We start from the raw sequence: 13,638 nt of genomic DNA, 5'->3' as shown, positions 1-13,638 counted from the left end.
AAATTAAAAAAACTTAAACTACACCGATTATTATTGTTATTTTTATCATTATTATTATTGTTATTATTATTATAATTATCATTAATAATCACTGATTTACATACAATTTACTTGCTTTACTTACAGGCAATAAAACACTGGAACTTTACTAGACTCTTATTTTGATAACGCATCGCAATACGTCACTGACAGTGGTGTGTTTATTAATTCTTCTAGCTTCATTTTTACCTCGACCGAGAATTATTTTGACGTGTTGTCTACGATTTTGTGACATTTCAAGATGGTTTGTGAAAAGTGTAAGTAACTACATTTTAAATCATTCGACAAATGAAAGGATTAAGGTGTCTGTTTTACAGAAATATGTCTGATTTGCTAACTTATAGCATTATAATTTCGTATGTAATTTAACGTTAGTAATGTTAGCTGTGACTCGCTAGCAAGATAACAGTAGCCAGTGGCACTTGTTCATCTCGATTGTGACAAAAATGACTGCTTTTTGAGTGACATTAGCGAAGAAAGAAATATGTGGACTTTTATGAATTATGTGTTTTGTTTGGGCAGGCGAGAAGAAACTGGGGCGAGTCATCACACCCGATACATGGAAAGATGGAGCTAGAAACACAACAGGTAACACTGTTTTGACCTTAAGATAAAAAATTTATTGTAATGTTTATCTTCCATGTATACGTTTGTGTTTATGTCATGCCTGAATATTAATTCTAAAATCTATTATATTACAGAGAGCGGTGGTCGCAAGCTCAATGAAAACAAAATGCTGACATCCAAAAAAGCGAGGTGTGACGCTTAAAAATGACTTCTGTTAGATAATGCTCTGATAATGCAATTAAATGTGAATTATGAGGAATGTAATGTATGTAAATGTATACTGAAATTGTGTACTTTTTTCAATCAGGTTTGATCCGTATGGGAAATCTGGATTTGCCACTTGCAGAATATGCAAAAGCTCAGTCCATCAGTCTGGTTCACACTATTGCCAGGGATGTGCTTACAAAAAAGGTATGATGAATAGTGAGACGGTGCTTCAGTTTTCTTTTGTGATTTGTTTTTATGTGTAATTCGGTTAGTTCACTTGTTTTAACTAAAAAAAAAAAGTAATATATAAAATAAAAATATATTTAATTCTCCTTCTCCAAATCTAAATCTAAAATGCAATCCAGAGAAACAACTTTTCAAAACACTTCACATCTAAAATAATGTCCAGAGTTGGGCTTAACGCATGTGTTGTATGTGTGCTTTTTTGACATTATTTTTAAAGAACAATTTTGTAGTGTCATTGTGTCTTGATTTTGATTTTAGATGTCTTTGGTCTGTGCTGTAATTATATTTAAAGCTATAATTCACCCCTCCAAATTTAATTCTGTCATTATTAACTGTTCCTCATGATGTTTTCAACCTTAATGAGTTTTTCTTCTGTTCAACGCAAAACAAGATATTTTAAAGCAGTGTTTCTAAACCACATTCCTGGAGGAGCACCAACACTGCATGTTTTGGATTTCTCCTTTGCCTGTCACGCCTATTACAAGACTTTTAGTCTCTGCTAATGATCTGATGATCTGAATTAGGTGTGTTTGGTTAAGGAGAAATGGAAAATGTGCAGAACTGGTGGTCCTCCAGGATCGTGGTTGAATAACTCTGTTTTAAAGGATTCTGCTTGCTGGGACCCATTGACTTCTATAGTAGGAAAAAAAATCACTATGGAAGTCGATGGCTCACAGCAACCAGCGTTCATCAAAATATCTGATTTTCTGTTCAACAGAAGAACAAAAAGAAAAATAAGTTTTAAACAAGTGAAGGGAGAGTAAATGATGACTTTTGAATGAGTTTTAAACTGCAGGAGTGTTAATTTTTAACCCAAGACTATTTTCAGCAGTCAATATGTCTGCCTTCACAGTTATTTAAAAGAAAACAAGCCCAATCTCACAAGGAAATGTAACCATTTTACATGTTGTCAGAAAAGTGGCTTATTAATACAAATTCATGAAATTGTATGTGTATGTTTACATATGATTATTAAAGCCCACCTTTTTTTATACCCCTTTTACAAGATTTAAAATAAGCCTCTGGTGTCTCCAGAATGTGTCTGTAAAGTTTCAGCTCAAATACCCATCAGAAAATGTATTATAGCCTCCAGAATCTGCCCGTTTTCGTGTCTGAAGACCATGTAGCTGTTTTTGTTGGCTGTAGCTCTAAATGCAAATGAGCTGCTTTTCCCCGCCCACCGCTCCGTCTGCTTTTTATAATGTGTTAGATAAACAGCAGTCAGAGACCGACTCAGATAAAGCTGAAATACAGCTCATTAGTCAAAAATACCAAGTAAATTTATTTCATGTATTTATGGTGGAGTCTACTCAAGCCTTTCTGAAATGATGGGTCTTACACAAATGCCGTTTGCACACACACATATTAGTGTTTACTGACACCATGCGTATAGCAGTTAAGTATTACATGGCGATTTTACTGTCTTTATTACAAACATGCTCTGTTTTATAAATGTTTTAAACTTATAAAAATCACAGAGTTGTAGCAAATATTTTAATCCCAGTTTTTTTTGTCAAAAAATGTTCTGTGGACATGTTATTATAGAAACATAGGGCCTGTCAATTAATTCAGTGGGCGGGGAAAACTGCATTCCTACATTACGTTGCGGTGGGCCTCAAAATCACTGGGATTTGGATCCTATTTTAACGTCAGAAATTTTTAGAAAAAGAGACTTGTGTTTCTATCACTCCAATATGACAGCGGACACACTTCCAAAAGTTGATTTTTATCATAGGTGCCCTTTAAAAGGAGGCGTTCCACCAAACCCCACCCCTAACCCTACCCTTCATTGGGGGATGAGCAAATTGTTTTTAAAACAATTGTAAAAAATCAATATGAATTAGCCACAAAATCAAAAAGTTACCAAATGCCATGGGATTGCGTTGGATAAACGAAGCAATTACACCAGAGTTCATTTTAATAAACACCTTTATATTATCTCACAGTCCTTCTCATTCTGCTTTTTCAGGAATTTGTGCCATGTGTGGGAAGAAGGTTATTGACACTAAGAACTACAAACAGACCTCAGTTTGAATGATGATACGTTGGAGATGTTTGTGAATGACCTCGTTGACTCTTCCTATGTTGAGAATGATCATTAAGTTCACAAGAGTTCAGTTTGCAGTATTTTGTGGCAAACGGGCTGCAGAATGATTGCACTAGCTTATGACTGTATTTGTATGAAAATACGTCAGTGGTATTTTTCTCCTTTTAGAGCAATATATTGGCTTGTACTGTTTGGATAATGTAGATGCCTTCTTATTTGCTGGAGAACACTTTTTGTAAATGCTCTCTATTTCTCTTTTATTTTATTTTAATGATTGCAGTGGTTAGGCAATTCAAATAAACCAATCCCTGACAAGTTAGATTTTCTTCATAATGATTTATTGCATTTCTTATTCATTTATTTGGGATTATTTAGCCATCACAGCATACCAAAGTTTTTGATTTTTAAATGTTGCCAGTTCCCATAATTGGTCAAAAAAAGTGTTTATTTTTCTTGCTGTAAGGCGTCTCCTCAAGTTCCTGGAAGGCCGCAGCTCTGCACAGTTGAGCTTTAACTCTAATTAAACACATCTGATCAAACTAATTGAGTCCTGCAGGCTTGTTTGAAACATAAAGGTCTTGAAGCTTCTAAGTATGATCACCCCATAATGTCCATGATTTTAAAGAAAATGACAACACTAGAAAACCAGAAGTTCAACATTATCTTCTGTTGGATTTCAGGTCATATGGGACTATGTGGAAATGAACTGGCAGATGAAACTGCAAAAAAGGCTATCTCCTTGAATGTTACCGAATGTTTAATTCCTCCTGATGACTTGAAACCCACCATAAATTTGTACATAAACGAAACATGGCAAAGAGAATGGAACAACTGCATCAACAACAAATTATATGAAATTAACCCGAAAATAAGTGAAAGACATTTAGCAAATTATAATTTCGAAACCAGGCATGATCAGACGGTCTATACCAGATGTCGAATTGGACATTCTAGGTTGACACATTCATATTTATTAAATAACGAAGAATCACCTAAATGTAATAACTGCCAGACTGCTCTTACCATCAAACATATTTTGTTGGAATGTAGAACTTTAAATTCCATTAGACAAAATTTTTAAGATGCTGATGTGGCAATAAATATGTAATAAATAAATGAAACCTAAAGGTAAAGCTGCGGTCACACTATAGTTTAAGCTTGTGAAATTCTGTCGTACTTTGCTGCGAAAAGGGGCGGGATTAAACAAGATGATTCGACATTTTAAAAAGCGAGCGATTGCTCCATATTTAAAATTCCTGTCCAGAGAGGTCATGTTTTGATCCTCAGTTGGTCTCACGCAGTCAAGTGATGCGATTTAGCAGGTCAGAGTTCACCAAGCTTGAACTTTCCAATGCAGCGATGTGCGAAACTTGATGCACGACCTTGCGTTTCCGGTCTGACGTATTCGCGTGTATGAATGGAAGTCTGTGGGAAGAAAAGTCCAGTGTGACCGCAGCTTAAGCGTGTTGAAGCAGGGTTGGAACTAAATATCCAAAGCTTTGGCCCTTCAGGCACTTGATTTGACGCATGTGCTATAAGTCAGTGTTTCTCAACCATGTTCCTGGAGGACCACCAACACTACATGTTTTGTATGTCTCCTTTGACTGTCATACCCAATGCAGGCTTTTCAGTCTCTGCTGATGATCAGAATCAGGTGTGTTTGGTTAAGGAGACATTGAAAATGTGCAGAGCTGATGGACCTCCAGGAACATGGTTGAGAAACACCGTTAAAAGTGATGTTTACTCTACTGCATAGGTTTCAGACTCGATTCCTGGAGGGCCGCAGCTCTGTTTCGCTCCAACCCTAAACAAACACAGCTGATCCAAATAATAAAGGTGTTCAAGACTATTATTAAGCAGGTGTGAGCTGGAGGTGGTTGGAGCTAAAATATGCAGAGCTGAGGCCCTCCAGGAATTGAGCTTTAGACCACTGCTTTACTGTGTCCAAGACAGTTTCACTATTAAACTAATGTAAATATGAAATGAGAGAAATAAGTCAGCCAATGTATATATTGATGCTGATAGTTAAAGCTTTTATTCACTTCCTATTATCCCTCCTTTGTTTTGATTTTGTCAGCACTGTTGCTGATAGTTTCTGGAAATCTGTTTGTTCTTACACCTTTCAGAGAGTGCTTGGAATTGGTTTTGGTTTATTTTAGATCAATAGTCTCAAACTCAATTCATGGATGGCCGCAGCTCTGCATAGCTTGGGTCTAACCACCTCAAATCATACCTGCTTAATAGTCTCTAGTAGTAGTCTTGAACACCTTGATTAGTTAAATTGGCTGTGTTTGATTAGGGTTGGAACAAAACTGTGCAGAGTTGTGACTTTCCAGGAATCGAGTTTGAGACCTATGTTTTAGGTGTCTTGATTCCACGTACTTGTATGATATAATTATATATATATATATATATATATATATATATATATATATATATATATATATATATATATATATATATATATATATATATATATATATATATATATATATATATATATATATATGAGAGAGAGAATCAGCGGATTTCTTTTACAGTCTTTTTGATTGGTTTGCCATATTTTAAGTGCAAGAAAGCACAACATAGCAATATTTAGATACTGTAAAATATAATTTAGTTAAGAATAGTTCATTTGAGACTGTTTTTAACATCTGTAAATATTTCTTGCCAAATAAAATTTGTGACAATAGCTTGCAGAAATCATTTGCTTAACAAATCAGAGATGGATTTCATAATGGTGCTTTATTGTTGTAGATTGTGTGAATGACATCTTTCATTTCTGTTTGTACAATTCAGACCTGTGCATAATATAAAAACGTGACAATGGCAGTGCTTTGATTTTAAATAAACATTTTCTAAATGCACACAAATGAAGCCACACAGATATATCCGAGAAACCTTTCATTGAATTGCGGAACATCAAAAATATAAATCGTCTTCGCTTTTTGGCACTTTGAATATTTTCTAATTAGAGACAAAAATACGTTTTTGGTTTTTAAAAAAAGTTGCGGTTAAACTTTCCAATAAGTTAAGATTAGTGAACATGAACTAACAATGAAAAATACTCACTTCTAAAGCACTTCTAAATTTCAACATCAAACAAAACAATTAAAATCAAAAGTGGGATATGTTAATATTTAATAAACCTGAGATAATAGAACAAACTAACCAAGAATGACTATATTAAAAATAACATTAACAAAGATGAATAAATACAGAAACAAATGTATTGTTCATTGTTAGTAAATGCATTAACTGGTGCTAATTAATCAGACCTTATTATAAAATGTGGAAGTTGCGTACAAAATTATTAATTGTTTTCATTTTTGTAAAAACTCATAAGGTTAGACAAGTGTGTGTGTATATAAGAAAAAAATATTAATTTAGTAATTGTTAACAGTAGAAATGACACATAATAAATTCAATTTTAAGGCAGCTCTGTGAATGTTTGGACATTCAATAATGGCTTGAAAATAGTAACACTGATCCTTCATATATTCACATTTAGTATTTAAATATACGCAAACAGTGAAGACCCCTGAGCTGTTGCTGGTGGAAAAAAAATATCTACAGCTCTGGCTCAGTGAGATTCTCTTAGCACCATGGAGCTTTTCAAAAGTAGAGCACAATCGTTGACCTGTTTGGCTGTAAACACACTGATGGACTTAAGGGATGGAAGTGTGATCACTGCGCGCTTTTGGCCAGGGCCAGGAACTCCTCTCGGGCCTTTGGATCCTCTCTGAACACACCCAGCATCGCACTGGTCACGGTACGGCTGTTCATCTTCTGCACTCCACGCATGACCATGCACATGTGACTACAACAACAAACAGCCATTCAGCTCGCAGATAACATCTGATATAGACATTTTCACACTCTTCGCAGCGTGACGAAATCGCCAGACAAGACAACTACTGTAAGCAGAAGCGTGAATGGCTCTACTGTATTCTGAGCTTTGAAGTTAGTTTGTATATAGTCACGCTTATTTGTGTTAAGGAAACAGATTTATGTATGGAGGCTATAGGATGTGTAGTAAGAAAGCAATGTTTATTGGTTGTAGAACTTGTAGTGTCATGAGGAAAACAGTAAATAGAGGATAGTAAATAGGATTTTATATGTACTATGTCGATAATATGAGTTACTAGTTACTTTTCAGCCACGGTTTGCATAGTTTGTTTAATGTGATTGAATAGTTTTTAGACTTACGCTGCTTCAATGACGACTGCCACACCAACAGGCTGCAGGGCTTCAGAGATTGCCATCGCTATTTGCTTTGTTAGACGCTCTTGGACTGCAAAAGAAAAAGAAAAACGTGAGAGTAAAACACTGAGTATGCAATAAAATGTGATGCGGTACTGATTCAATACTAAGTTTTGAGATGTTATACTTGACTATGTACCACGTTTTTAATGTTAATTTCTTTACCATCCACAAGTTATTGGTCAGTAAGAAGTCTCTTATGCTCCCAAGGATCAAATCCGTATATCAGATGCAAAAACCTCTAAATGCCATCTGAAATTTCCTTCTAAAACAGGCGTTTCTATTAAATAAGCATCCTGTGTGTATTTTCAGTAAATCCACTTTTATGGAAAAATTGGTTCTTAGCATTGCCTTTAAAGTGAAATAATTGCACAAAAATATTGGAGGCTGAGAAAAATGAACTTATTAAAAAAATTGCAGATGGCACTTGGAGGTTTCTGCATCTGAACTCTTTTATTATAATTGTACGATATTAGTGCAATTAGAGCTGCATGATTAATCGAAAAAAGATTGATCTCGATTCGACCCCCACATGATCTTAATCCAGCATCTCTATGATTCAATAATTTTTTCATGGCTAGGAGAGAAGCATAAAGGCAGTTGCACAAGTCTTTACATTGTTTTATATACATTGCTCAGCAACGTGGACATCTAGCCTATATAGCAGGGGTAGGGAACCTATGGCTCGAGAGCCACATGTGGCTCTTTGACCCAAAATATGTGGCTCTCCAGCTGTCTCTCTTCAATAATATTATAAAGTTAAAAAATTATAGCTGTCACTAGAAATCAGTTTTCTATTGAAAATACAATTACTATTACCTTTATATTATATATATTTTTACAGCAAAATGAATAAGAACCCAGTTTACAATAAAAGGATGTTTCAACCAATGCAAATGTGTGGCGCTGTGGATAGAATCGTGACACCAATAAAGGGCAAGCAACTTTCATTTCTATGGTAACATGCAAATTCCTACAACATGCATGAGTGGCGATGGCTAAAATAAAAAAAATCTTTAAATTGTCCTTTCTTAATACATTGTGATGCATCATATTTGCTTATTTTTGAGTTGTGCATGGACAAAAATTAAGGTTTTGTTATATGTGCACACACCCCAATGGCTCTTTAAAAAAAAGAAATGGCTCTGCTGAAAAAAGGTTCCGGACCCCTGCTATACAGCATTGAGTATAATGCAAGAGGCAATCTGATAATGACAAATGTCTCATTTTACCTGTAAACCATGGTCTAATAATGTTGTCAATGACCGATAGCAAGCATATGTGTCAAACATAATAATTCAACTTCAGAATTATGAATATGTGTATTCTGATATAATATATGTGCATTAACTACCAGGACACATTTAAAGTTTATTCAGGTCTACCATTCCAAGTATACAAAATCTAGCATTTTAACCAGCAGTAGACCTTTACATAATATTATTGTTGTTTTACTATGTTCGAGATGTAATAGTATACTGATATTACCTTTATTTTACATCTACAGAATCGTGAGAAAATCGTGATCTTTATTTTAAGCAGCAAAAAAAATCACGATTCTCATTTTAGCCAGAATCGTGAAGCCCTAACTGCAATATAAAATAAAGGTTGTCTATTATGATATAAACAATTTAAAAAATATATATTTGTTAGATTTACTACTTTTTTAAGGTAAGTGGTTGCAAACAATTTATATGGGCTGAATTTAAACAAATAAAATCTAGTAATGTTCAACTTAATTTGTTTGTTTAAATTCAGCCCGTATAAATAGTTTGCTACCACTTACCTGGAAATATTTAGTAAATCCAATGAAAAAAAAATTGATTGTATATATCAAAACAGAAAATCTTTATTTTATATTGCGGGAATCTTTTACAATTATAATTGATGACAGATTTTAGTGCTATATGTTTCATCCTTGGGAGCATAAGAGACTTCTTACTGACTTCTAAATCACTCACATCAACGTTATCTCATGGCAATGGACTCTTTTCACAGGCCTGTAATGATGTGTTAAAGGCTCATAATCTTAAATCCTTGAAAGTTTTTAATATTTAGATGTTTTTTTTTGAACACATGAACATTTATATGTTTTTAAGAATGTATAATAGCATCTTTGCATCAGATTACAAAAAAACAAATTACCGCTTATGCGAGGTGTTTCTAATGCAGCATCTATGGGGCAGGGCAGTAAATTTGATGTTATTCTCTCTTCTGCCTGCAGTTATCAGTCTCACACTATTTTTTTCCCCTTTTTCTAAAAGTCTTGATAACACCATTGTGGAGTTTTTCTTTTATTATTTCAGCAAATTGGATTGTAAAAATAATAATTTTTTTGTACTCTCCCATTTACTGCGCTCTAAGTTTACCCAACTATGATGCCTTGCGCTACTGAGAAACCCAGACATGTGAAAACGGTCCATTCATGACTGCTTTAGTGACTTATATGTATGAATTCATACAATCTCATTCATACAATTTAGTACGATTTGCTCGCCCCCCAATGACGGTTGGGTTTAGGGGCGGGGTTGGGTGCCACGCCTACTTTTTAAAAATAAACTTGTACAACTTTATACGAATTAGCCACCAAACAGACAATACGTAAAATAGTTACGTTTCCTCATGAGATTTTTCAGAATTGATAAAAAATTTTGGTGCTCAAATCAGCAAATACAGCATTTATTTGAAATGTAAATCATTACGTCACTTTTGAGCGACTTTATACATCCTTGCTTAATTTAATGACATAAAAATGTAATTGGGAAGGTTTACATATCTGTTTATTAATTAATATTTTAATATAATTAATATTTAAGATAGTTACCTTGAAGTCTGCGACTGTAGATTTCAACGATCCTAAAGAGGAACAAAATGAACAGTGTGTGAGTTAAAGATGTTGATATGTCCTATCAAGAACATTTTTCCATAATATTGTTATCCTAAATAGCTGTTATAAGTAACAATTCTACACAGATTTGTGATATGATTAGTAAACAACATCAATACAGTCTCACGAAGTCCGGGTGCGTTCCATGCATGCAAAGAAAACTCCAGGGTGCACATAAAATTATGTGAGTATATTATGTGAGGATAGCGACGTTAACGTTTCCCACAAGCCCTGCCGCAGTAGAGGTGGGAGTCGAGGGGGATTTCCTCAGCGCCAGAAGTCAGCGAGTCTGGCCTTTTACAGATGGAACAGGATACAGTGCCAGGCTTTAGATTTAAGCCTCAAGTGAAAGGGCTGTGATAACAGAAGAACTCAGCCACTTGTAACTAATAGGTTCTCTTTTTTCAGTCCCTCTCTTATGTGAGAACAAGGCCCATTACCATCCGTCTGAGACTGGCACAATCATGTATCTGTGGATGTGTGTGTGCGTTTGCATTGTGTATACTCACCTTGCAAGCTTACTGAGGCCAACAACCTTTTTGCTTGGCAGATATCCTATGTGAACCTACAAATAAATTAAGAGACGATATTTATTTAGTTTATTTATCAGCTCACTGAAAAGAACCCATTGACCTCCCAGCCCTAAACACTCTCCCAGGCTTAGACAAATGTATGCTTCAATGATTCCAGACTTGTCTAGCAGAGTAGCAACAAGCATAGTAGGGCTGCATGATATTGGAAAAATGACACATTGCGATCATGTTTTTATTCTGCATTATATAATGAGAAATGAATACAATTTCACTAGATGAGTTAAATAAATGTTTATTAAGTATCTTTAATTTTAGTTTGATTGGGAAAATTCTGTAAGGGAGTGCGTAAAATATAATAAACAATCTACAAAAAAGCATAAATAAATTCAATAAAGAAAAATTTGCAACTAAAATAAACAGCGTTTTACTGTTTTCTGAAGAGTCTAAATGTATTCAGGTATGATTGAATAATCAATGTCAAATAATCCTGCATAGTCTTCGTTATACAAACAATTCCATAAAATTAATCTTTATTAATTTTTCAGAGTTACAAATGGTACATTTTTTTATGCCTGAATGCTTTTTAAAACTCACAGTCACAGGCCTCAAAAAACACTTGCAATATGATCAATTATAAATTATAGTCAACTTTGCGTATATACTCGCGATGTGACTATTGCGAATGGTAACATTGCAATATCGATGCTGAAACTATATATAGTGCAACCCTGAAGCATAGCATAAAAATGATGAAACGAGTGGCTAAAATCATTGATTGTTTGATACATACCTTGCCAAAGAATGGTACTAGATGATGTTCACATAGTGAAAACATGTCAATGTCTTTCACAATGACTAGCTCTTCGTGGTCTTCATCAAAGATGGCGTCATTAAGGATATCTGAGGAATAAAAAAACGTTAGTTGCTTTTTATAGTGTCACATGTAATGTCCATTGGGAAGGGCAAGTTTTCATTTAGCAGATACTTTTTACATAGTTATTTACAAATGAAGAAAATAGAAGCACTTTAAATCACCAGAAAAGCAACAATATGTAGATGCACTCAAGTCTCGGTTAAAATCTCTATAATTAATCAGGTCAAATCAGGCATATACTGAGGAAATTCAGTGTGATTAGTTCAAGTAGCCAATCAGAAGCTTGTGATTGCAGCATCTGACCAATTGAGCAATTCCAGAATGACGTTTAAGTAAATTATACAACTTCTCATTACAGTAGAGTGACTGCCCAAACATTTCATACTAAAAGCCTGAAAAGCACTTCAATTTAAATTCATTTAATTTAATATTATGCTGCTTTTGCCATCATATAAATAAACATGACCCATTATTTGGTTATGAGTTTGTTAGTTTGTTTCCATGGATGTTGATGGCTGCTTTCCCCCCAACATTTTTCAGAACAACTTGTTTTGTGTTGAACAGGAGAGAGAAACTAATAAAAGTTTACAACCACATGACAGTGAGTAAACAGTGAGGAAAATGTTCATTTTAAGGCAAACTATTCCTTTAAACTGTGGTTAGTGTAGCTAAGCCATGGTTGATTTGTGGTTACGATGGTTTAACGGTATTTGATTTGTAGAAAAATAGTTGATTTTTGGGATCCAGATACTTTAGGGATGCAGTGTAAATGTCTCCTATCAGTCATTTTGTGACTAGCACAGCATAAACGCTTTGAGCCTGCACAGTTAGCTACTGTATTATTTCATATTGTGTGGTATGTTTGTTAGGTCAAGCGTTTATCTATTAACATTTTTCAAAGGCTGTATCCTTTAGAGTCATGATGTGTTCAAGCACTTCACCTATTTTTAGTAACACTTCTAAAAATAAAGGTTTTGTATTGCCAATAATTGGTCCATGGAGAACCATTAACATCCATAGAATCATTTTATTATACAAACTTTTCACAAAAATGTCATTAATGTTATTGGCATCACTGAGAAAACACGTTTTTTATTCTTCCTGATAGGTTACCTGTATTTTTAAGAATGTATTTTGTTAATAGGTGTTAACAGGTTGTTTGAAAACAATATGTGCAAAAAAAAAAAGACTAGTCGTAGTGGTTGATTTAAATGATTACTGAATAATAGGCCTACTAATTACAGCGCTTACCGTAGATGGTCTCGTGGTAGCCCTTGGTCAGAAACTGCATGGCTTTAGCAGCGCGGAGAGGGGTTTTGAGGAGACCCTGTCGGTCGGTGTTTTCCCCCAGTCCTCTCAGTATGGTGGTGTATGCCGCCTCCAGAGCAGGTAACCGCGACTCATCCTCCTCCTCTTTCCGGGATGTCTCGTTTTTGTGCTGGACAGCGACTTTTTTCGTGTCGACCGTCAACTCGCTAAAGCCATTGCGGCAGAGATACTCTGTGACGATTTTGCCATTGCACAAACTGTTAAGTTCTGCTGCCTTTTGATATTCCATACTGACTAATAATTGACTATTTAGAAGACAATAATAATACTTGAAAGCCTGTTATTTATTTTAGAAGTCGAGCAGATGTTGCTTCAGAACTGCAGCCGGTGCTTGGGTAGCCTGTTGATCGTCGTGGAGCTGTGACTCAGATTCTGTCTCCCACTCGGTGGCTTTTATAGGAGCCGTCCACTATCACTGTGTCCAATTGAGCACCTCGGCTTTCAGCGTGAGCACGCGCTCGGTTATGCTCTGCACGTTACACCCAGTTTCTTATTGCGGTCACGCCATCTGCGCTTCAAGTTTATTGCGTATCTTGTGTTAATTTAACTCCGTGTCCGAACAACACCCGAAACGACACACCGTGTTACAAAATACGACACGTTTGCGGTTCATATGACTTTCCATTTATGTTAGCCTTGTTTTAAT

General features: G+C 35.0%; 2 protein-coding genes across 2 annotated transcripts; one reads left to right on the top strand and one right to left on the bottom strand.

Annotated features, from left to right (window-relative positions):
* The first annotated feature begins 204 nt into the window (after positions 1-204).
* On the top strand, positions 205-3,645 carry cript (cysteine-rich PDZ-binding protein). Its single transcript, XM_056470006.1, has 5 exons — positions 205-296; positions 562-627; positions 741-795; positions 914-1,017; positions 3,029-3,645. Exons 1-5 carry the CDS (start codon positions 281-283, stop codon positions 3,091-3,093), a joined length of 306 nt encoding a protein of 101 aa, XP_056325981.1. The 5' UTR covers positions 205-280; the 3' UTR covers positions 3,094-3,645.
* A 2,187-nt stretch (positions 3,646-5,832) lies between these two features.
* gch2 (GTP cyclohydrolase 2) lies at positions 5,833-13,369 on the bottom strand. The gene is made up of 6 exons (XM_056470043.1): positions 12,915-13,369; positions 11,580-11,689; positions 10,766-10,821; positions 10,194-10,225; positions 7,316-7,400; positions 5,833-6,926 (listed from the first exon to the last, which is right to left on the bottom strand). Exons 1-6 carry the CDS (start codon positions 13,219-13,221, stop codon positions 6,794-6,796), a joined length of 723 nt encoding a protein of 240 aa, XP_056326018.1. The 5' UTR covers positions 13,222-13,369; the 3' UTR covers positions 5,833-6,793.
* Between the last annotated feature and the right edge of the window lie 269 nt (positions 13,370-13,638).

Source organism: Danio aesculapii, chromosome 12, assembly GCF_903798145.1.
Source record: "Danio aesculapii chromosome 12, fDanAes4.1, whole genome shotgun sequence".
NCBI lineage: Eukaryota > Metazoa > Chordata > Actinopteri > Cypriniformes > Danionidae > Danio > Danio aesculapii.
This window is presented reverse-complemented; position numbering and strand designations above follow the sequence as displayed.

Bases quoted from the DNA above. Each gene is read 5' to 3' on its own strand.
- cript (XM_056470006.1), top strand. The intron at 628-740 runs GTAACACTGTTT...ATTATATTACAG, and splicing joins TGGAGCTAGAAACACAACAG to AGAGCGGTGGTCGCAAGCTC. The intron at 1,018-3,028 runs GTATGATGAATA...CTGCTTTTTCAG, and splicing joins GGGATGTGCTTACAAAAAAG to GAATTTGTGCCATGTGTGGG.
- gch2 (XM_056470043.1), bottom strand. From the start codon at position 13,221: ATGGAATATCAAAAGGCAGCAGAACTTAACAGTTTGTGCAATGGCAAA. The intron at 10,226-10,765 runs GTGAGTATACAC...GTTCCTCTTTAG, and splicing joins GGCCTCAGTAAGCTTGCAAG to GATCGTTGAAATCTACAGTC. The intron at 7,401-10,193 runs GTAACTATCTTA...TTTCTTTTGCAG, and splicing joins CTACAGTCGCAGACTTCAAG to TCCAAGAGCGTCTAACAAAG.